The 24,617-nt window shown below is 40.7% G+C and overlaps 1 protein-coding gene across 1 annotated transcript in view; it reads left to right on the top strand.

Moving 5' to 3' along the window:
* Positions 1-24,617, top strand: part of abca12 (ATP-binding cassette, sub-family A (ABC1), member 12) — a 106,577-nt gene that overhangs the window by 34,513 nt on the left and 47,447 nt on the right. Inside the window, exons 18-36 of the mRNA XM_072686225.1 lie at positions 915-3,332; positions 3,671-3,774; positions 5,652-5,762; positions 5,813-5,836; positions 5,948-6,054; positions 8,092-8,300; positions 10,463-10,539; positions 10,881-11,011; positions 12,247-12,417; positions 12,876-13,040; positions 14,224-14,419; positions 15,086-15,225; positions 16,505-16,624; positions 16,744-16,834; positions 17,856-18,035; positions 20,726-21,023; positions 21,627-21,741; positions 22,116-22,445; positions 24,452-24,521. Of these exons, the coding sequence (XP_072542326.1) occupies positions 915-3,332; positions 3,671-3,774; positions 5,652-5,762; positions 5,813-5,836; positions 5,948-6,054; positions 8,092-8,300; positions 10,463-10,539; positions 10,881-11,011; positions 12,247-12,417; positions 12,876-13,040; positions 14,224-14,419; positions 15,086-15,225; positions 16,505-16,624; positions 16,744-16,834; positions 17,856-18,035; positions 20,726-21,023; positions 21,627-21,741; positions 22,116-22,445; positions 24,452-24,521 (5,057 nt within the window). The remainder of the gene's footprint in view (positions 1-914; positions 3,333-3,670; positions 3,775-5,651; positions 5,763-5,812; positions 5,837-5,947; positions 6,055-8,091; positions 8,301-10,462; positions 10,540-10,880; positions 11,012-12,246; positions 12,418-12,875; positions 13,041-14,223; positions 14,420-15,085; positions 15,226-16,504; positions 16,625-16,743; positions 16,835-17,855; positions 18,036-20,725; positions 21,024-21,626; positions 21,742-22,115; positions 22,446-24,451; positions 24,522-24,617) is intronic.

Here is a 24,617-nt window from a genome sequence, read left to right as displayed (position 1 = left end):
TAGCACTGTAGAGAAATAGATTCTGGCACTAAACTGTATTATCACAATTTACTCATAGATTGAGAATGATCAGCTTCAGGCTGCCATGTTCATACAGACAATCATGAGAGTTTAATGTGAGTTTAATTTATTCTGTTTGGCTCCGAGCTGCAAAACTGGCCAAATCAGATAAAGTAGCTGATATTATTGTGTTATCTGTATATTCCTTGCTCTTAAATTGATTTTGCTTTGTGTACTCATCTCAGTAATGAACTCAGTAGTGATAGGAATCACATTATGTATATCTTGGCAAATCAATCAAGTCAGGGAAATGTATGTGCTGGACACAGATCATTGGCCACGGCAGAAATTCACCAAATTTGTTATAATACAGAACCTTTTAGAGACAAGCGCTGTATGACTAGCAATAAAGTCAAGGTGGATTAATCAATTAAAGAGTTTTCTATCTCAGTGTAGATGTGTTATAGAAAAGGTAAAGTCTTTAAAAATTGCAATCAATAATTTAACTTGGTGTTTAGAGTTGCCATTTTGGAGATACATGTTTTTCATTGTACAGAGACGAGATATATATATATATATATATATATATATATATATATATATATATATATATATATATATATATATATATATATATATGTGTGTGTATAAAGTAAAAATATGTATAAATTCCTAAAGGTAAAGTCTTTAAGAATTGCAATCAATAATTTAATCTTGGTGTTTTTATTGTAGATTTTTTTGTAAAATATAAATAAAGATATTTTAATATATTTTAACCTTTTAAATGGCTTGTTATAGAAGTTGGCAGAAGATCTTTAAGAAACTCTATCAGATAAATGCCTTTTTTCTAACTGTGGAGCATTCATTAAACTTTTGTGACTTTTTCATCTTTTCCTCTCTTTTCTACTGACCAGGCTTTTTCAAATAGCCTTGAAGATACTGGAACAAGCGACACCACTGAGTTCATTGAGCTGGAGGCCATATATCATGGCAGTGCAGAAGACCATGGAGTATGTCCTGCTGGACAGTTACTTTAAAGAAACAGCAGGCCCTCAGATTGTCATTCAGGCTATGGAAATCATCTTTACTGCAATGAACGTTAGCAGCAAGCATATCAACGTTCTCCTATTTAGTGATATCTTCAGTCAACCTATTGGCTCATCTACAGACATGCTCATAAAAGAACTGATCACGAAGATCGTGGACATAAAACTGCTGGGAGACTGGCCCATAGTCTATGTCCTGCTGAATCAAGTGCTGTACGTTGAAGACACAAGCATCATCTTGGAGAAAGCCACTGAACTGGTCAACTGGTACATAACCACCGAAGATACTGGATTGTATCTAGCCATGCAGATCCTGCCCAAGTTGAATGAGATGGTGAAGGCGGTACTGCCAGCTGCCAGTCAGCTGACTAATCCACTGTCAAACTATTCCGACGTCTTCGTTGAACTTGCTGGCAGTGCCTTGTATTTGCTGAGACAGATCAGCAGCACCAGCAAACTTTTCGCCCCCATAGATAGTTACCTCAGTCCACTCCAAATGCAGCTTGATCTGGGACAAAACCTAAAGGATCTTGTATCACAAACCAGAAACTCCAGATCGGAGGCGCGCAATGTGAGCAGGGAGCCAGTGGACGATTTCTTGGACCTCTTCAAGATAGACTACCAAGCCTTAGCTCTGGTCCTGTCTGTCCCACTCAGACCTGAGGAAATAGTGGAGACTATGCATGTTTTCTTTGCTAACCCAGACCTTGCCATCGCACTGAAGGGCATGACCGGAAGATCAAGTGAGGATCAAACGATCGACAAAGCCCTTGATGTGCTGTCTTACTTGACATCTCCAAGCAATGGACACAACTTTGTGGAGATGTTCATGCAGATCAGCAAAGAAGGGTGGAGTTTGAATGGGCTGGAGAAGATGGGGCAGTTGGCAAACAGCGTGGGCAGAATAATCAACGTGGCATTAATGTTTTCTCAAGAGTCACCTCAGAGCACAGCTCAGAGGGTGGAACAGATGGCTAAACAGCTCAGTTCTGCAGTATCATATATTGTCGCGCACCAAAGTAATAGCACTGGTCTCGAAATCCTCACGGCCATCGATGGCATTCTGTTGCAAAATCTGCGGGAGATGACGAATGTCAACTCTCAGGTCCAGTCCATCCTTCAAAGCATATTCGGCTCCATATCTGCTACAGGGTCACAGACTGACCTTGCATCCTACATACAGGCTATTGACCATACTGGTAAACTGCTTGTCTCCCTCCTACCACCTCAGGAAGCTGTGTATTTTAACATTTCAACACAGATGATGAAAGCTTTTGCATCGCTCATGTCAAATCTGATGGATGTGAACAATGTGCTGTCGTCAGTTCGTGAGATTGCTAATGCCCTCAGTCACACCCTTACCCTCTCCAACATGACCACTCTCCCGAATGGGCAGCCCGTCCAGGAGGTCGTGTATCCTTTCATCCTGAGCAATGCCTTGGCCACAGAATTCTTGTTCAGGCTATCTGTCTCAAACCATACCTTCACTAATGATCTGGAGCGGGGCATGATCTTGACCCAGTTATATACTCAGATGACCTCAGCTCTCCCAGTGGAAGCCCAGGTGTACCTCCACCCTCTCAAGTCAGCTCTTTTCTCTGCCCTGTCCAGTGTGACAAGTACGTCCCAAATACGGTTTTCTTTCCTTGAGATCTCCCAACAAGTTACCATGTCGCTCTTGGCATCCCTAAATGTGACTGGAGATCCTTCGTCCCATGGAATGACCTCTGGTAGCTTGGCTCACATCCTCTTGACGGTGTCAAGTGAGGTTTCCAGAATCCTCTATGAAGGAAAGTTGGCAGATCCTTCCTCCAAGCAGCTTTCAAATGTGCTTAGCCCTTTAAAGAAGATCATGGCATCCTTGTCTTCAGTGCTACCTGCAGAAAACCAGCAATACCTTGACATCTCTCTCTTCTTCATGGAGAGTGTGGCCTTTGCCACGAACTATACCAGCAGCACAGAGGACGTAGCCAATACGATGAGCATGCTTGCCAGTTCTATCCAGCAACTCCTTGGTGTGATGCCAAATGTTAGCAAAGACTTCTCAGGTGACATCATTGCCAACCTGAAGGAGACCTTGAAGATGCTTATCATGACTCTATCCCCAGACCAAGACCCAGTAGCCGAAAGCGCTGATATGACTCAGCAGATCCTTCTCGCTGCCCAGAGCTTCCTTAGCCTGTCTAGCAATGACTCCAAGCTGGATGTAGCCAAGATCATTCTGAAGATTGCGGAGATGAGTGCCAGGCCTCTGCTGATGACGAACAACACTAACTGGGCTGACAAGTGAGTTCCTTTGAAGTCATGCTACACTGGCACTGGTTATGAGTTTTTAACGAGATGGGGTATCTTTCAGGTTTATTAATCTCCTCTCATATTTTCTGCCTGCCTGGCATTTACCCCGAATAACTGCTTACATCTTCAAAGGCAACACAGATCCAAGAGTGAAAAGAGAACTCATTTGGGTTCATGGAAATAAATTAACATAATCGATCCTGGCTCGACTCGTTTTTAGGACGCAGTCCGCGCAAATAGCTGTAGAACATTATGATTGAGTCAGACTAAGTGAAAATGCTGAAAAGCAGTTTTGTTGAGTTAATAGAACATATTTTCTGTTTCCCCAGCCTGCCACTGGTGCTGACGAACATTGCCGACAGCCTGCCAGACAACCTTCAGTTCGGTCCTCTCAGTAAAGCCATCATCAGAAGTTTGGCCAATGAATCCCAAGGTACATCAATTCATTCAACTCCCCCATGCACCCAGTACCCCCTTTCATTCTGAAAACTGGCATTGAGTAAGCTACAGCTCATTCTTAGCAGCCACATTTAGCAAATTTCATTATGTCGTAATGGTCCAAGACCAATTTTGTCGCTCACATTTAGTTCTGATTCAATACACCATTTCTCCGCAAAATTCTAATTTGTCTAGCCCATAAAGCGCAATCAGCACCGGCACACTGTAAATGACTCAGCCACTTGATTTCTCCATGGACTAAATCTACTTTCATGGTTCCTCTAATCCCCATATATCTTAAACAGCATGTGCATATAGTGCTTCATTGTTTTTCAGAAGGAAGATTTTATATTATTCCTTAGAATATCGAGCACAATAGGCTTAATGTCAGCTTTGGAAAATACTCTCTCTGTCGTCAGCCAGGAGGCATTCGGCCAGACTCCAAGAGAAAGAGAAAAAGATCCTCAGCATCCTTATTAAATCTCATTACTGCAGTCAAATTCTATCACCTTCCTCTTTCCCACACTTACACACACACACACACACACACACACACACACTCTATCTTTTCTTGTTTTGTGTTTCCCCAAGAATGAAGTTTTCAGTTTTTCTTCTTCTGTCAGTATTTAACAGTTGGCGTAACTCAGCTTTATAATATCAGATTATTCCATTAGTGTAAAATAGGGTTGCAGCGGTTTACTGGTGTTACGTATGGTATAAAAATGGATAGTTATTATACAGTGTAAAATTGCTGAATATTGATCATGAAAATATAGCAACAAAAAAGGGAAATTGTGACTTTCTTGCTGTTTTTAGAATTTTAAAAATCAATCAATCAATCCATTAATGTAGAAAATAATCAACAGATGAATCCATAATAACAATAATAATTAGCTGGAAAAAGTGCTTCACTTTTAATGCAGCTTATTTATTTATTTATTTATTTATTTTCAAATGGAAAACATTTGACATATAATTCCATTATTACATTAACAAAAATAACTATAGCTTTTGTTCTACCAAAACAATCCTGTTTTCATTATTGCAAGGATTTAATGTATAATAACAACATTATTATTATTATTATTATTATTATTATTATTAATCTCATACTGTTGCAACCCTAATGTAAAAAAAGGTTAAAAAATAAGTAAAAAGTAATAAAAATCTTTTTTAAAAAACGTCTTTGAAGTGCTTGTAACCTTATTTTCAAAACATCTCTTAATTTTTTCTTTTCTCATTTTGTTCTTAACGTTTCTCTTAAGAAAATTCAGAGAATGATTGATATTCTTAAATAACAATTCCTAAATATTTTCCTGAACTTGAGATGGCCTCACAATGTTCTTAGGCTGTAAGAAGTCAGAAGGTCAGCCTCTAATATATATATATATATATATATATATATATATATATATATATATATATATATATATATATTAAGTAATTAAATTACTAGGATTAAAAGTGGAGATCATTCTTAAAGTACTGTTAGTTTCCACATAAGGAAAATAATAGCTTTCTGACAACACGACTCCTATCCTTTTTAGGAGGATAATTTTCCAGGTTTCCTGTTTCCTCAGGTGTCACTTTTAGTTCTAAACACCTAGTTTTTCCTGCATTTTGCTCACAGGCTGTAAAATTCAGTATAAAAGACTGTTATAAATGTCTTACATAAGAAAACAATAATGAGTGTCTTGAAGTGAATCTTAAAAAAATAATGAAATCTTTCATAAGAGGATATTGGAGAGTGTTTTTTATTCCTAGGGAAGTTTTTGTGAATCTGCCTGTTGAACTCTCAGTTGCTTCTTCTGATCATTAAGCTGTTAGGAACCTTTTTAGTTTACTCTGTTGTATGATGTTGTGCTTTCTCAGGGCCCAGGTCTTATTACCGGGGATCTTCCCTTTCATATAAGTATCTGATCTCTGTGTTCCTGCCGGGGGTGCTGGAGACACAGGCATGTTGCAGCACAGAGTTCATCTGCTGTCAGTTTTCTATGTAGGACTCTTTTTCTTTTTCTTGCTGTGCTGTGCAGCGGCTCTGAGAGCGGAGTTCAGTGGTAGTAATGATTCCTATAGGGAGTTTAGGTTACTGCTGAAAATATCATCCCTGATTTCTTGCTGTTTTTCCACCTTTTTATGTCTTTCTTTTTCTCTCTGTATTTCCACAGGAAATCTGAATCACCTGCTTGAGGCAGTAAGCACAGCCTCTGAACTTCTCTCAACCAACTGGATAAGTGAAAACGTCACTGTGTTGCTGGACCGATTGCAAGTACAGGTCAGAGTTTTAAACCATGAATGAATTGATATTGAATGGTTTGACATTATGTTACACAGGTACGCGAATGTAGTGTTGGGATCTTGCCCAAGAACTCTTATTATTTTCCATTTCCATTTATGGCATTACTTACAAAACTTACAAAAACTTACAAAAGTGCTTCACTATTTACTCAAGAATAACCTCAGCTAGTTTGAATAGACTAAACATTCGAAGATACCTCTAAGCTTAGACATTACTAAGCACAAGTCAATATGGAGACCATAGTACTCTAATCTTCACCCAAGTATTCTCAGAAGAGGAGGGTCTTCAGTCTGGGTTTGAAGACAGCGAGCGACTCTGCCGTTCGGACACCCAGGGGAAGCTCGTTCCACCACTTTGGTGCAGCACAGAAAAAAGCCTGGACGCTCGTCTTCCGTGGATCTTAAAGGATGGCGGGTCGAGCCGAGCCATACTTGAAGCTGGAAGGGCTCTTGGTGCAGATCGGCTTTTGACCATTGCCATCAAGTACAGAGGGGCTGGCTGGTCCATTCTTGGCTTTGTAGGCCAGCGTCAGGGTTTTGAATCTGATGCAGGCAGCAGCTACAGGAAGCCAGTGAAGAGAGAACGCAGCAGTGGAGTGACATGGCTGAATTTAGGAACGTTGAAGACGACCCGTGCCGCTGCATTCTGGATAAGTTGCATGGGCCTGATGGTGCGCAGAGGGAGATCAGCCAGAAGAGAGCTGCAGTAGTCAAGTCTTGAAGTGACAAGAGACTGAACGAGCACCTGGGCGACTCTCTAGAGAGGAAGGGTGGAATTCTCCGGATGTTGTACAGGAGAAATCTGCAGGACCGAGTTACGTTTGCAACATGACTTGAGAACGATAACTGATCATCCATGACTACACCAAGGCTTCAAGCTTCTGTTATCACATAGAATAGAATAGAATAGAATAGAATAGTATTTTATTGCTCCTGAAAGAAATTGCAGTCTATTGGCGTAGCATGGTGTGCTTGCATAGCAGGGGAATCAAACTCTTGCCTATAGAGTTTACTCATCAACCTACTACACTTTATGTCCACATGTTTTGGAGAATGAGATGTATTTGCCAATAGAATAGGACTATCTGGAGCAGATAAACATAAACCTATTGGCACCATGCTGCCTAATGCCAGGTGTTGTCTAGAGGGGTATAAAACTCACAGCATTGAGCTGTGGAGCAGTAGAATAACTGTTTCTTCTGGAATGATGGATGGGGAGTTGAGGCAGGATAAGGTGGGGTGGTGATCATCCAACATCCTGACCTCACTAACACTCTTGTTGCTGAATGCAGTCAAATCCTCACAGCAATGCTCCTCCAAAATCTAGCAGAAAGCCTTCTTCCCTGGACAGTGGAGACAGTTACTCCAACAAAAGCAGGATCAGTTCTTTTTAAATGAAAGATGAATAAGCAGGTGTCCCGATATGTTTGTCCAAATAGTGTATATTTACTGAAGATTTACTTTATTGTACTTTCATAATTTTAAAATATGCCTAAATATTTTTAGAGTGTATCCCAACCAGAATATATAACTGCTAATTATTTGCTTGCAACTCAATGATTCTGTTCATTATTCAGAATTTGCTAATTAAGGTCTTGTAGGAGATCTTTGGGCTGTAAAGACATGATGTGTTGGTCAATAAAGGCTAATTGCAAAACAACCCCACATAACAAATAGCAAACACTACCATGCTAATCACTGTAAACATGCCTGTCCATTTTTAAGACCTCTATTAGTGTGGGCAGTCCTGCTCCTGGAACACCCTGTATCTGCCCTGCATATTGCGCTATTCATATTGTGCTGTTCTTTCTCTGCTCTGATTCAGCTGATTAGCAAGCTAATTAACAAGCCCTTCTTTAGCTGAAGTGGGTGTTTCAGAACAGGGAAAATAAAAATCTGCAGAGGAAGGGACATCCTCGATCAGTTTTAGTTGTATATATTCACTCGTTTGATCAATGTTAATTTAGGCAGCAGGCTGGTGTACTTCATGTTCCTGGCTGTTCTGGTGTTCCAGGTGTGCCGTCTAGAGGGGATGGACTCAATACAGCAGCTCAGCCAGGCTCTGTCTCTTGGTCCTGGCCTGCTGTGCCACGTGGCTGTGCCTACCATCCAAGCACTTCACTTCATCTCCAACAGCCTGGTGAACCAAAGCACTGGCGTCTATGGACAGCTCCTCCAGAGCTTTGTTGGAGACCCCACCACTTATGACATGAATGTTGACTGGTATTAACACCTTCAAATTTGTCCTTTTTTGGCCTGTGTGTTCAAAGTAACTGACGCCATGTGGTAACAAGCAGTGGATCCAGGTTTGTTTAATGAACCATTATTTATTAAGTATTTATTTAAGTTGAATAAACCGAGTTGGATTTGCTTGTTACCACATGAAGTAACTTTTCTTTAGCTTTTCTATTTTTACAGTGTAGTATTGGGCAATATTGATAGTATCTCAGTATCAGTGGGTGTGAGAAAAAAAAAAAAGATCCTAGGGCTGGCTGCAGGGGGCGGGAGGGAGACGTCCCTATCGCTGCTGCACCACCTCGAGATGTTCCGGGATTAAAGGAGGAGAACTTCAGTGAAGGGTGGCTCCCGGCTGACAACCCTGCAGCCAGCACAGTGGCACCGAAATGCCCAGGAGGTTAACCAACTAGTGCTCATATCTGGTGGAAGTCAGTGTAAAAGGATTGAATTTCGCATCAATTTAGAGTATTTCTAGCATTTCTGTTGGTCAATTAATCAGGCAATTTGACTCCATATAAAAAACAACTGCCAGATTTACATGATATCAAAACATTTAGAATGGCAAAAGATACAAGCACCATCTCATGGAGATACAAGGTTTTTGAGAGACAGTGATGAGATATTTCATTTCAATGGATTTAAGTGTTTCATTCAAAATAAGCACTCAGCAGATTAAACACACTGCATTTATCTGCCAGGTGCTGATTACCATAAGTCAAACACACACAATAATGAAAAGCTCTTGAAATAAATATCATGGCCGGATATACAGCCTATGAGCTAAAACTCTGTAAAACCTGAAAAGATATATAGGGTATGTTAACACCACAGTATACAGATATTGGCACTTAATGGGCCGGTTTCCCAGACCTAGTCTTGGACTACAGAGCATTCTGAATGGTGATTCTCTATTAAAATAAAAATTTAGTCTAGAACTAGGCTTTGTGGGAAACCAGCCCTATATGTAAGACAAAGGGCGTTTTCATAACTGCACTTTTTCGCCTGGTTAAATCAGACCCTGGTTCGTTTTCACCCCGGTCCGATTAGTTTGGGCAGGTGTGAATGCAGTAATCATGCTCGGATGCAAACCAAAACAACGACACCGAGACCCTTGAGAAGAGGGGGTCTTGGTCCGATACCTAACAGACTCTGCAGAGGTTGGTTTGTGGCGAGAACATGATCTGACCCTGATCCGACCCAACTATCAGATGTACTCTGCAGGTTTAAGCCAAGATAATTGGCTGTTATAATTGGCTAATATGTTGACTACAGCTATAAACAGATGCAGTCTCTGCTGTTGCTCCATGTTAAACTGCACTGAACTCTGCACTAGTCCAGAACACAGGACCTTCTTCCTATATTTAGTTCCTTGCTCTCGCCCCAGACAGCTCTGATCAATAAGCAGAGAGAACATGTGATTTGTTGTGAGGCTTTTTTGTGCATGCTTCGAGTTTACAAAACCGTTAACTGATTCAGACCAGAGTAAACCAGCTATAGGTGTGAAAATGCCATAAGACCTGACATGAGTACCTTATATAAAACTAATATGCCTGTTATGTAGCTATTAAATAAATGGCTGTTAGATTTAAGGAGCTAATCGTAACCTAGATTGTTTAAATAGGGCCTTGTAAAGCCCTAGTATTGTATTAGGCCCTAGAAGTCCAGTAGTTGGTAAATAACTGGCTGCTAATTAATGCAGTATTAAGCAGTAACTGGAATGGATTCAGGATGGTCCAGAGCATTTATAGTGTATTATTAAATGCTGTTGAACTTAAGACCTGTCTAAAGACCTCGCCATTTTATGGTTTAATGATGCAAACTGTACAGTAAGCTAATCAGAGTTTCAATGTAGTAATTAGCTGCCAGTAAATCCCACCTATTGACAAAATAATGGATGTTGCAATAAAGGTTATAACGTATCATAGATAATAATCATGCTTTGAAAGATGTTAAATTTGCCCTAGTTATAATGTAATAATTAGCAAGCAGTTAATTACACAATAAGGGCATTACCAGGACATTGTAATGTGTCTGCTATACTGAAGCGCACAGGATTTTGGCATGAATTTGCCTGCTACAATTCTGCCTGCACCGTTCACAGTGAAGTGTGTGTTCATTTCTAGTCTGTTTCTGCTTGTTCTTTTTAGGAACTCTATTCTCCTAAAGGTCCTTGGCTTCAACATCAGCTCATTCGGAAACATTGAAGTTAACATGACCTCTCAGAGTAAGGCGCCGCCATCTCTACCAGCATAAGGGAAACCGTGACTAAGCTGATTTCGTGATTCCAGTCCAAGGCTCCACTGTTCTCTCTTGCTTAAAATAGCTTCCCTTACTTCTACCTACTCTGCAATATTCCTTTGAAAACTGGCTACTTCTCCTCACTAATGTGCTGAAATGAGCTTCGTCTGTGCTGCGTTACTAGCAGACCTCGTCTGCACCTGAATCCTGATCATAATGTCTGTGGTCTGTCTTTCAGTGGATTCTGTAAATGAATGCACATTTGAGATACACAGCTAAAGTGCATGGAAAAATAAACATGGTGTGTATGTGTGTGTGTTATGGCAGTTGTTGTGAAGGTGTCAGACTTGTTGAAGAACAAGACGCTGTTTGTTTCGGATGTCATGAAGCACACCGGCGTTAATGCAGGGATCCTAAACACTCTGCTGGAGTCCTCCTTGCCCCACAGCAACCTTCAGGTGCTTTACCATACAGACACACTCAGGCACACTCTCTCACACACACACTGCAGTGCACACATTAAAGCAGCTATGAGATAACTATGCAGTACTTGTACAGGCATGAGGAAAGTCTACAAGTGTGAGCTCATTAATTTGCATATATGCTGACCTTATCACATACTAAGCCCTGCTCCTACACAGGAAATGCTTTGTACTGTGAGATATCTTGACAGAACTCTGTGTGTTGGAATGCTTATTGTGCTATGTGTCTTTTAATGGAGAATCTGCATATGCAATGTAGCATAGTTTAAGGCTAGGCTGAAAATATCATAAATTTAAAACAGTCTAATCTCCAAGGCCTCAATATGTGTGTTTTATTACACTAACCAACATTTTATAGAAACACCTGTACATCTTCTCATTCATGCCACCATCTCATCAGCCAACCGTGTGGCAGCAGTGCAGTACGTAAAAAACTATTCTTATATGGGCCAGCAGATTTGCGAAGTAGGTGGGAAATATGATCTCCATGATTCTGAGCATGGCATGATTATTGGTGCCAGACTGGCTGGTTTGAGTATTTCTAGAACTGTTGATTTCCTGGGATTTCTTCATGGTGTAATAAAGAACCCACTACCAGTGCTTAGCAGATCTGCAGGCAGAGATGCCTTGTTGATGAGAGAGGTCAACAAAAAAATGGCCAGACTGGTCTGTCTGGAGCTGACAGAAAGGCTGTAGTAACTCCATTGACCCCTCAGTACAAGGTTGTGAGCAAAAACACGGCCAAAAAAAAAAAAAAACAGTCCAGCCCTGGCGAGGATGGGCTACAACAGCAGACGATCACATCAGGTTCCACTTCTGTCAGCCAAGAACAGCAGACTGAGGCTACAGGGGCCGCAGTGGCTCAGCACAGGCTTATTAAATCTGGACAGTTGAAAACATAGCCTGAGCCGATGAATCTTAGCTTCTGCTGAGGCAGGCTGGTGTCAACAGCTTTAATCCATGGACCCAACCTGACTGTGTCAACAGGCCCGCAGCAACCCGGTGACCCGGAGGAGCCTAATGCAGATCTGCTGCAATCCGTAACTCACGAATATGATCTGATCAGCTAATTAGAGAAACATCAGCCGTCTGCATATTTTGGCTGAAAATGGGCTGATATTGATAGATATCCCACCCCAATGTCTTTGTCTCTATTTGGTAGTATCTATGGTTCTTATTCTCAGATTTTGTTCCGTCTCTCTTTGCTGTAGATCCTGAGTTGGCTAGCTAGCCTGCGCAACTGCCCTGACCCATCTTCCCTGGAACTGGACCCTATAGCGAAACAGATCTTCATTGCCATGTGTTCTCTGCCTCCTCAAGACATGTACAGCTTGGCCGTCCTTATGGCTCGGCACATCGACATGGAGAATGCAATTTACAAGGTGAGGATAAGAGGCCATGATCTAAGACAAACCCCATAACTCTCTGCTTTTTGATATCCTGTTGACTTTTGCAAAATATAGCTTAAATAATAAGATACAGGCAAGCAGTGCTGCTATGTACATGCTGCATTATTAGGTAACAAACCGTAACTGGAGGCTACAGCTCGTCTCTCTGCTGTACATTGAAGAAGCTCTGTTTAATGCTGGAACAGAATGGGGACACAACAGAATGATAGTTTATTGACTGCGGTTGTTCTGGGAGGCACAATGCAAATGCCTTCTGTAGAAAACCTTCCACTGTTAGCACTTAAAGGCTGAAACTGAGCAAAATAAGACCGAGTGTTAGTGTTTCTCCTATCTCCTATATCGTTATTCTCCAGGTGACCAGCCATGAGAGTGTTATTTCTAACCTTCTCCCACCAGTGTGTGTTGCTAACCTTCTGTAATTCCTCTTCCAGATGGTGCTGTCCAGCGAAATCCAGGGCACGGTGGGCGTCCTGATGCAGATGCTCAAGTTTTTTACAGACATCATGAGCAAGTTGGCCCCTGCCCTGAACCGGCTGCAAGAGTATCTGACCAGCTTTGGCAACCTGAACCTGATGGCAAACTCAGAGTTCCGGACGGTGAGTCTTCATTAAGACACTTTTGAAGGATGTGGAGAACGTGATTGAACACTCTGAACACAGTGTACGGAGTTCACATTGCAGGCTGCATTGCACAACTGTGATTTGTTTGCTCAGATCTGATCTGTCCTTCTTGATGGTTCACATTTTTGCTTCTAAATGATCCGTACCTGACATTCGTGTGAACTGAGCCCTGGCCCACCATTGATGAAGGTCTGCGGGTTGAACCTTTTTAGTGTTTTTTTGAAGGAGAGTTCAGAAGGAGGTCTTCATAAAAGCTGGAGTTACACCAGATTTTGCACCACAGTATGACCTTAAAATTAATCTACTATGTTCTTGATTAACCCATTTAACCTTAGGTTCATGACGTTGTTATTAATCCTATAGTAAAAAATAGTGTATAGTCATTTAGCTTACCCGAGTTTGGGGAGTCCCAAAGGATTCTATTACAGGGCCTGTTAAACTGATGTAAATTATTACACTAATGGAGTGTGGGCTTACATACTGATTCAAATAAGGGGGAAACAATAAGACAATAAGATTGCAGCAACTGATTCTGCAAAAAACTTAATAATACATACATGTATATATATATATATTTTTTGACAGTGACAGTAATATAATTCTAAAATCATTCAAAATGTAAATATATGTATTCAATGAAATACTCTCATTTACATATTTAAATGATTTAGCATACCCGTAATTAAATGAGTAACTCATTGTGATAATTAGTGGTTTAGATTATAACTTTGCCTCACATTTTGGGTCTGATTGTGCAATTCAGACTTCTATATAGCTTTTATAAGCCACGTTTTTTTCATAGAAATGAATGGGGTGCAGTTGTTTTTGTACCTTTCCAGTGTCAGGATGATACAAATACATACATGGGTTGCCACAACAACCACTTGGCAACACCTAGGCAACCACCTGAAACATCAGTATTCTACCATCCATCTGTGAACCATCTAGCAACACCGTAGCAATCATCTAGCAACACTGTAGCAACCACTTACAACCTTGGTATCTGGGATACCAAAGCAACCACCTAGCAACCCTATAGTAACCACCGAGCAACCACTAAGCAGCATAACAGTAATGAGGTTCTCTCTCTCTCTTTCTCTCTCTCATTTTCTATTTCTCTCTGTCTCTCGTCCTCCTTTCCTCTTGCTCTCTCTCGCAGTTGGTGAGGGGGAAGCGGTCAACGATCTCAAGCAAGGCCACGTTTGTCACCGTCTCCCGTGCCATGTGTAAAAATGGCATGCTGTCGCTCTTCGGAATCTCCAAGCTGCCCAACTTGGCCGAGTCTGACCCTTCTTTCAAGGATCCTCAAAGGGTGGACGAGCTTATGACCAAGTTCAAAATCCCACGAGATGCCAGTACGAAAACACGCATCCTCAGTGCAATAAATCCGCAGACAGCGAGAGAGGCAGCATGATAATCCAGTCACTCCATGATCTGCCAAATTGGCTGCTTACGAGATACTGCATACTGTGTGCAGCTTGCATGCAGTGATTCATTTTAATATGTTTTCCTCAATTACTTGAACGCGACGTGTTACTCAACATTTCAAAACACTCAGGCAGATGTTCTGACAGCGATACATTCAGACAGACACCAGGCACATTCTCACTGCTCATGGACACAAAATCCATTTCCACATGAAAATCCAGTCAAAATTGCACCTAGAAATCAAACTGTGAGCAAAATACATCCTTTAGATCAATACCAAAAAACATCTGTTTCACATGGTGTCCACTTTCACTGATTGGCGCAGTTGTGAAGAGTATGGAAAGTTCAGGACAGACATGGAGAATAAGATCCTAGCCTTTTGTGGCTATTGTGAGTGGGCAGCCCACATGTAATACTTCGGTAGCAGTGTTTCTTCTTAGTCTTAACATAATGAATCGTGTGCTTTATTGAAATATTACAATTGCAAAAAATATGAGCTTTGGAAGCAAAATCCAAAAGGTTGCATGATTTCAGCTTTCGCTTAAATGGCCAAGAATTGTGCTGTGACCTGTAATGTGTGTGCTTTCATCCAGCTCCATTCTGCACCAACTTCTACCTGGACATGGTGAGCACCACAGGGGGTGCTGTGGCCTGGGCCTTCCTGAAGCCGATGCTGTTGGGGCAAGTGCTGTACTACCCTGAAACACCACTGACCAGAGATATTATTAAGAAGGTAACATTTATATTTAAGGCATTTAGATGACATTCTTATTCAGAGCAACTTACAAAATTTCTCATATTAAAAAGGTGGGCAAATATAATGTTAGGAGTTTTGCCCAAGGACTTACTGGTGTAGCACAGCATACGGTCACCCAGACCGGGAATCACATGGTGTCGTAGCTCAATGGCAGGTACTGGTGTTATCCATTGTGCCACATCAACCACCAAACATAGAGAACAGTGCTGGGTTTTAGTGATCATATTCAGCAATGTACAGTATACTGATGTAGTCAAAGTTGCTTACATAGTACATAATTAATGGACACATTTCAATAACATACATTTTTCTAGTTAAAAAATTAAATATGTTTAAAAAAGGAAATAATGGTGACACATTAAATGTACAGTGTCAATAACCAATAATTTTATACATAATTAAATATACAAAATAATGCATTAATATTATAATATATATATAAAAACTATTAAATATCAATGCATTATTTTGTATAGTTAATCAGGATGAATATATATATATATATATATATATATATATATATATATATATATATATATATATATATATATATATATACATACAAACAGTTGTCACTATAAATGGTTCTAAAAAGATTCTGTATAAATGACTTAATGGTATGGTAATGGTGATGCCAGTGAGTATGTAGTATCAGTGAACAAAAATGAGTATTTTGGTAGTATTATATAATTAGTAATCATAATTAACTGTATAAAATAATGCACTGGAGTGTATTTATACACCTATTTAATGTGACTGTGTTTTTCCTGTGAAAATTCCAGTCTCATTTTAAAGAAGGTAGTTAGGATCTCGTGAGCTAGTTCGAAGGACAAAGCTTAGTAAATAATATTTTTTATATAAATACTTCATGAGGAAAGCTTTGGAGATGTTTTAATGTACACAGTGATATAAAACCATGACTTTTTATAGGAATGTTCTAATGTGATTTGGGGTTTTGCAGAGATAAATGTTTTTAAATATTTTAGGTGCCTAAAACCTTTGCTCAGTGTTTAATATTTGTTTATATAACTGGTTATTTACTGTTATATTTTATATATGCATTTTAAGGGCTATGTTAGGATTGTCAAATGTCACACCTGTGTTACTGTCACTTAAAGTGTGTACAAGAATAAACACCTACTATAACAAAAACTCCCTCAGGCACAAGAGCACACACTCCACCACACAAGAGCACACACACACACACAGACAGTTTTTCTTTATTCTATTTTCGTTGTGTTGTCGTGTCTGGCAGTCAAACTCTACACTGCAGCAGTTTGGTGACCTGCGTGTTTACGCTGAGGAATGGCTGCACTCATCTTCCTATCTAATGCAGTCAGCACAGCTCCTGAATAAAACCCTGCCCATGATCCAGGTACGAAGAGAGAAATCTCTCCCCACAATGACCAGCTAATAATCACTCTGAGCCTTTGCCTGAAGCTGCAGATAAACCTTACATATCACATTCCCTTTGTGTGGTGTGTGCCTGTGCAGAACTCCTTGAGAAGTCCCTTCGTCCAAAACTTCATAAAGAAGCAGACCAACATTGATGTCGAGGAGATGCAAGAAACGCTGCAGAATTTCTGTAAGTGTAAAGAGCTTTCAGTGGTTATTCACTTCAGACTATATTTTCACTGCATGCCTGCAGAATATTTTAGATGTCTTTTTCTAGGTAGCGTCCAGTTTGAGCACTACAGCTATTCAGTTCAGATTTATTCATACAGCACTTTTTACAAGAAATGTTGTCAAAAACAGCCTTACAGAGATCTGTGTCTGAGCCTCTTTTGCGCAGCCAATCATGACAGTAGCGAGAAAAACTCTCTCAGATCAAGAGGATAAAACCTTGAGAGGTTAACACTGGATAGCACAACAAATAACAAAACAGCTGTAGAAATACTGTTCAGATTGATATACTGCATCACTATGGTGTAAAAACAAGGCATGTGTTCTGAAGATATGAGTAAGTGCAGGATACATGATGGTCATCATTATTGTAAAACTGGTGTGATGGCTGTGTGGGCTAAACAGTCCCATGCACAGCCATGCAGGGGGTCATCCTACAGGGAACAAATCAATGGATTCAGAGCAGGAAGCACTGAACAGGGCAACAGGGGAGTCGAAAGTCAGGTTAGGGCAGCATAGAGGCAGAACAGCAGAAACAGGACATTCAATAAATAGAAAAATAAAGGGAAAACACAGGCCAATTCATACAGTGAAGAAAATGGTCCAGAGGGCAGGCAGGCAGCAGCACCCAGCCACAAATAGACTCACACTAACGTGGAGCAGACAGCAGGAGCTGCTGAGACATGGCAGAAAAAGAAGAAATGAAAGAAGGGTGGGAGGGTTAAGAGAGTATAGAGTCTGTTGGATTGCCACTAATGGAAGTAGTTAAACAACAATAATATTTTTAAGATTTATTTTTTTTAATAAGATTTAAAGATTCATAGCATAACCTAAACAGTAACAAAAAGCATTGCCAGTCCTTGTTGAGACATTCTTTTATTCACAATAATGATTCTAATGAATTAATGATCCTTTATTAACACCTAGAAAACCAACATGTTTAGAGTAATGCACTAAGGGTTTTTGAACCTCCCTCTCTACAGCGAACATGACGGAGATGCTGCAGAAGAACGAGCTCATTATGCAGCAGATCAGCACTCTCTCCAGCCTCATGATGAACCTCTCAGACTGCGTCAACTTCAACCGCTACCATGGCTACAACTCCGTTGAGGAACTGGACAAGCAGGCCGAGAAACTGGCCCAGAACCGCGAACTCTACGCCAGTAAGTCTTATGCCACACCTCAGAAATACGTACAGTAGAAAAGATTGCACTTAGACAGACTTTACAAACAGAATACCAACTCATTAAACACACTTACATACTTTGAATGTCACTTGCAAAGATAAAAACATGAGCTGTGACTGACATTGAACTCTGAATTCATGATTCATGACACTTTGTCATCATTAACCTGTCATTAACCAACATTAGTGAGTGAGGAGGAGGCTAAAGTTGGCTTCTTATTCATAGCTGTACACATGATTGTTGAAAATAAAGGTTTTATAGGTGTGTGTGTATCGGCTACACATTTCATTCTTGGTCCATGACTGCAGTAATCTGCAGTTAGCAGTCAGTGATTTCAGTGTATGATGAGCAGAAGTAAGATCTTTGGTTTTAATTGTAAAAAGCCTCTGTTTTTATAGTTTTCCTATATATATTAGAGATTGTACTTGGTTTACAGTGGCTCAGCAACTGCCGTTACTGTACTGTAGAGGGGTAACTAGCTTAACATTCACTTTAAGATACGTTCTTTGAGCTAGATTATTGTGTATTGTATCAGTGTTATTCACTACACATTACAAGTGCATTGTAGAAGAGTTTGGTACCCTCACAATCAGTCTGAAATTGCACATTTTACAGAAGGAAAGCAAATAGGGATTCATAGATTTTTAAGGCCAAGGATGCTGTGAAACATGCAGCGAAAATAAGAAACTAAAGTGCATGAGATCTGTTCTTCAGTAGTAAAATAGTCTGCTGGACTACTCAGAGCCCTGTTTTTCATTTGACCTAATTTGAATTCTCTTGTAAAGTTGCTTATTTTGTAGATACCCTTTTTCTTACCTGATCGTGAAGATATGATGCTTTATAACTGAACTTGGATCATAATCATGACATGATTTAACGCATTAATTCTGCAGATGATAAGAATTACTCTACCTTTCATTATTGTTCAAGCTTAGTACCCATCTCACACACACACACACACCTACCCACAAACCATTCCTCAATCTCACTCACTCACCTACACGCCATGATCTCATCTCTCACACACACACTCACTCTCATACATGCTGTGCCTCCATCTTACAAGTTCATCCACGCGCCATGATCTTATTTCTCCCACACACACACCCACAAACCATAAATCCATCTCACACACACACACCCACACACCATGAGCCTGTTTCACACAGTCTCACCCATGCCAGGAACCCACCTCATAGACACACTATGAACCCATCTTCTCTAAAGCACTACTCTTGTCAGGTAAATGATACTCAGGCCTGAGTACACCGTAGACTCGAGTGCCATTAGCCTGTGAAGTATTCACCTAGCTATTAGGTGGGTAATTCAGTTCTATCAACATGTGGCTTCTGCATAATGCACAATGTTATTACCACAGATTAAAAAGTAGCCATTTTTTGAGCATTGGGAACCAACGTTTGAATTTGAAGCCCCGCCACGAAGTCTGCGACCTTGCCAAGAAAGCGCTGTTTCAACTTTTTCTTGCACTGTACAGCATGGTTTTAATGAACATTCCCAAAAGGAATGGAATATTTGGGCCTTTCTTTAACCTAAGTCTAGAGTCAGGACAGGAGTGATGGGTGCAATTCAGGAAAAAAAATGCAAAGGAATGTATTACAGTTACTGTATATGGATAAAGTTTAATCATTAAATTCAGGTGTTTCATTCAGCCCCATTGCCACAGGTGTACAAAATCAAGCCCCTAGCCCTGCAGTCTGCCTTTCTTACACATATCAGTGAAAGAACGGGAGGTTCTGAAGAGCTCACTGAACTCCAGCATGGTTCTGTATGTAATAGGAGACACCGCTGCACCAACAACAACAAGTCAGCTGATGAAATTTCCTCCTTCCTAGATCTTCCTCCATCAGCTGTGAGTGGTATTATTATTGAACAGTGGAAGAGTTTAGGAGGAACAGCTCACAGAGAGCAGCTCAGTGTCCACCGAGTGTCTGTCAGACCACATAAAGTTACAGAGCGGGGTCAGGGCCGAGTGCTGAGCTCAGAGCAGAGTGCAGAAAAGCCTCCAACTGACTCAATAACTGCAGCAGAGCTCCAGATCTGCTGCTGCTGGAGCTGCAAAGCAAAGGGGGACCGCATCCATATTAATGCCTATGGGTTTAGAATGCGGGATCATAAAAGCCCCTGTAGGTGTAAGCTGTAGGTATCCCAATACTTTTGTCCATGCAGAGTATGTAAAGATGCTAAAGACACACCCTTGTGACAGCTTGGATTTGAGAGAATACTGTGTATTTACTATCATTTTAAATGTAATTATCTTAACTTTAGTATATAATTCAAAAGCCTTGTATCTCCAAAATGACTTTCCTACAGAAAGTGGTGGTGGTTCTCCATCACTATGTTCATTAGAACATCTCCAAAGTTCTCCTCTCTCATGGAGTCTAGTATTATTTAGAGTTCTCCTCATATCAACACCTGGTTTGGTGGTAAATCAGGGCTTAATGATGGTAAATCAGGTGAGCTGCTGCTGATGATGATGATGAAGTTGAACACATCCTCCACGCTGTGCTGGCTGGACTGGGGGGCGTCCAGGAGAAACCTGGAGGAACCGAGCTCTGTTCCTCAGACTAGCTCACCGACAAGATCTCACTACTTTCTTCAGAATGAGAAGCTCTTGTTATAAAAATCAACTTCATTCTTTTTTTCAGGTGTGATCTTCAAGCTGCCCAAAGAAGAGACCTCCTCTTCTTCTGGCCTGCCTCCTAAAGTGGACTACAAAATCCGTATGCACATTGACAACTCCATGCGAACCGACCGCGCCCGAAACCCGTTCTGGGTGAAGGCCTCATACATCTCACCGCTGAAGACGCAGCGCTACATTCGTGGCTTCGCTTACCTGCAGGAGGGCATTGAGAGGGCCATCATAGCAATGCAATCTGGGAAAGAGGTGAAGGAGCCTGCTGTGCAGGTCCAGGCCTTCCCGTACCCTTGCTACTATAAAGACGAGTGAGTGGAAATACACACTGCTTCACCGCACATGCACACACGCATACACAAAGGCCATATCTATATACTGCCCATTTGATTTATGGCGTAGTATTGTTGAAATGGCATTGACATATGTTCGGAATTCAGCGTATGTACAGCTTCTAGTACAAATAAACCAAGCAAGCAAAAACTACACAATGTCCAATAAATCACTGTGCCCTGGACTGTGTACGACGTGCCGGCTATGCCATCTTATGTTAGAGCAGCTAGAAAATATCCTGATTCCATTTCTGTTATTGCTCGTAATATGGCGATCTTTGCATCCCAGACAGTTTTTGATTTATGACAGAACAGCAGTTTTTTCTGTTTCTCTATTGTTTTGAAATATTAGTAGGAGTGTAATAAAGATTGCTACAAGCCGTGTGTCAGACTCTCGCTCCAACATGACATGACCTCTTCTATAAGCTGCCGGCAGTTCAGTCGGTCACTCTGTCTTTTTGTAGTTGCTGTTGTTCTTGTACGTGTCGTTATGGTTGAGTGTTGAGTAAGTGGCTGAGAAGGCTGGGCTGCTGTTTGTGTTTTACACTCGCTGACCCTCAGCTCTCTCTCTTTGTCTCTCAGATACCTCAACAGCATCTCCTTCGCCTTCCCGCTGGTGCTCATGATTGCCTGGGTGCTTTTCATCGCCAACTTCGTAAAGAAACTCGTCCACGAGCGAGAGCTCCGACTGCATGAGGTATCTCAACCAGACGAGCGTGCAGTTAATTAATTTAACACTATTGAGGTTCTTCTATGTGGTCTTGTTCAATAAAAAAGTGCAATTGTAGCCCTTTAGATGTGTGTAGTCATTTTGGAGGATTTCTATTGGTCCATTCATCATGACATTTTATCTCTCTATTATAAAGAACAGCTGTCAGATTCACATTATGTCAAAAATAACAAATATTTGAATGTTACAATATATTGTTTCTGATACTGTATGGCACAGTGTTTTCTATAAAAATGGACAGAAATATGCCTCATAACTGACAACAAAATAATAATTATTTATTTCTATGATTTCCAATTGATCTGAATCCCACTAAAAAATCTCCCTCACTTTTATCACAGTACATGAAGATGATGGGAGTCAATCCAGTAAGTCATTTCTTCGCCTGGTTCATCGAGAGTGCCGTGTTCGTTCTAGTCACCATCGTCATCCTCACCATCATTCTGAAAACTGGTGGAGTTCTCCCAAAGAGTGACGGCTTCGTTCTATTTATCTACCTGTGTGACTATGGCCTGAGCATCCTGGCCATCAGCTTCCTCGTCAGCTCTTTCTTTGACAAGACCAACATCGCTGGGCTGAGCGGCAGCCTGATCTACGTCATCAGCTTCTTCCCTTTCATCGTGGTCATGTCCATGGAGGAGACCCTGTCCTTGTCTGCCAAGAGCGTACTGGTATGGGACATAGTGCTGTATTCTTATGTAAAGAGTGACCACTAGTGTTTTACATCAGTGCACTCTCACATGTCAGTGTCATTGTAAGATTCTGCTGTTGGCTTTTTTATACACTGACCATGCACTTAATTAGAAATGCCTCATATTTCTGTTCCCTGACCACTCACTTCCTGTGAGCCCTGTTATATAAGTGTACAATTTAAGACTATAGTCCATCTGCTGTTATGCATACCCTGGTCCTAAACCCTTTCATAATCCTAACCTTTACATCAATCCAAAACCTAAACCTTAACCCTCACCTAGATTATAAACCTAATCCTGATACAATTTCTAATCCTAACCTTAACCTCAATCCTAATCCTTAACCCTCAACCTGATTCAAAACCTAATTCTGGTGCAATTTCTAATCCAAACCTTAACACCAATCAAAAACCTAACCCCTATCTGGGCACTAAACCCAATCCTGGTGCAATTTCTATTCGTTACATTAACCTCAAACCACAACCTAAATCTAAATCCTCACCCTGACCCTAAACCTAATCCTGGTCCAATTTTTAATCCTAACCTTAACATGAATCAAAAACCTAACCCCTATTTGGACACTAAACCTAATCCTGTTGAAATTTCTAATCTAAACTTTACCATCGATCCAAAACCCAAACTCTAACCTTGGTCCTAAATTTAATTCTGGTTTTATTTTTAGCTCTAACCTTCATCTCAATCCTAAACCATACCCTCACCCAGGCCTTAAACCTAATCATGGTCCTATCTCTAATCCAAAAATGAACATGAATCTGAAACCCAACCCCCTCCCAGTCCCTTAACCCAAGCCTGGTCCTATACTTAACTCTTATGCTGGTTCTATTCCTGTCCCTAACCTTACTTTCAGTCCTAAACTTAACCTATACCCTGATCCTGAACCTAATCCTTAATTTCAGCCCAAACCTAATCTCTAAACCTAATTATGGTCCTATTTCTAACCCTAACCTTAGTGTCTATTCAAAATCTAAACTCTAACTCTTACATTGGTGCTATACTTAATCGATTCCCAAAAATATCCAGCAAAGACCACCAATGTGGTCAAAAACTGACCAGTGAAGCACTGCACTCATAAAAATAAAGGTGCTTCAGATGGTTCTTTAAGCGATGCCTCCACTTATGGTTCCATAAACAATGTGTTTACATAGAGGATGTAGAGGTGTAGAGGATGCCTGACCCAAATTGATCATTACCAGATTAGCTACACTCTCTAATTGGACACCGGAGCTACAAAGTATGACGTTCGAAGTGACCGGTCACTGTATGATTGTGATAAGTGCACTTCAGTCCCACACTGATAAACCTAATTCTGGTGCAATTTCTAATCCAAACCTTAACACCAATCAAAAACCTAACCCCTACCTGGGCACTAAACCCAATCCTGGTGCAATTTCTATTCGTTACATTAACCTCAAACCACAACCTAAATCTAAATCCTCACCCTGATCCTAAACCTAATCCTGGTCCAATATTTAATCCAAACCTTAACACCAATCAAAAACCTAACCCCTACCTGGGCACTAAACCCAATCCTGGTGCAATTTCTATTCGTTACATTAACCTCAAACCACAACCTAAATCTAAATCCTCACCCTGATCCTAAACCTAATCCTGGTCCAATTTTTAATCCTAACCTTAACATCAATCATAAACCTAACCCCTACCTGGGCACTAAACCTAATCCTGTTGAAATTTCTAATTACCATCAATCCATACCATCAATACCATCAATAGAGGATGCCTGACCCAAATTGATCATTACCAGATTAGCTACACTCTCTAATTGGACACCGGAGCTACAAAGTATGACGTTCGAAGTGACCGGTCAGTGTATGATTGTGATAAGTGCACTTCAGTCCCACACTGATAAGAGCAGAAGACAGGAATAAGTATAAGACAGTGAAAGATCAAAGTTACATGTTTAACTGAAGTGTGTTGTAACCACTCTCTCCTCTGGTTCCTCGCAGAGCCTATTTTCCCCAACGTGTTTCAGTTACGCAAGTCAGTACATCTCCCGTTATGAAAAACAGGAAGAAGGTAAGCACGTTCAAACAGCAGGCCAAATCTGCGGCTTCCTGTGGTGCTCTTGTCATGTGCGAGCAGATGCAGCGCTGTGCTGATTGATTCTCTTTG

This window comes from Salminus brasiliensis, chromosome 8 (assembly GCF_030463535.1).
Source record: "Salminus brasiliensis chromosome 8, fSalBra1.hap2, whole genome shotgun sequence".
In the NCBI taxonomy this organism is placed as follows: Eukaryota; Metazoa; Chordata; class Actinopteri; order Characiformes; family Bryconidae; genus Salminus; species Salminus brasiliensis.
This window is presented reverse-complemented; position numbering and strand designations above follow the sequence as displayed.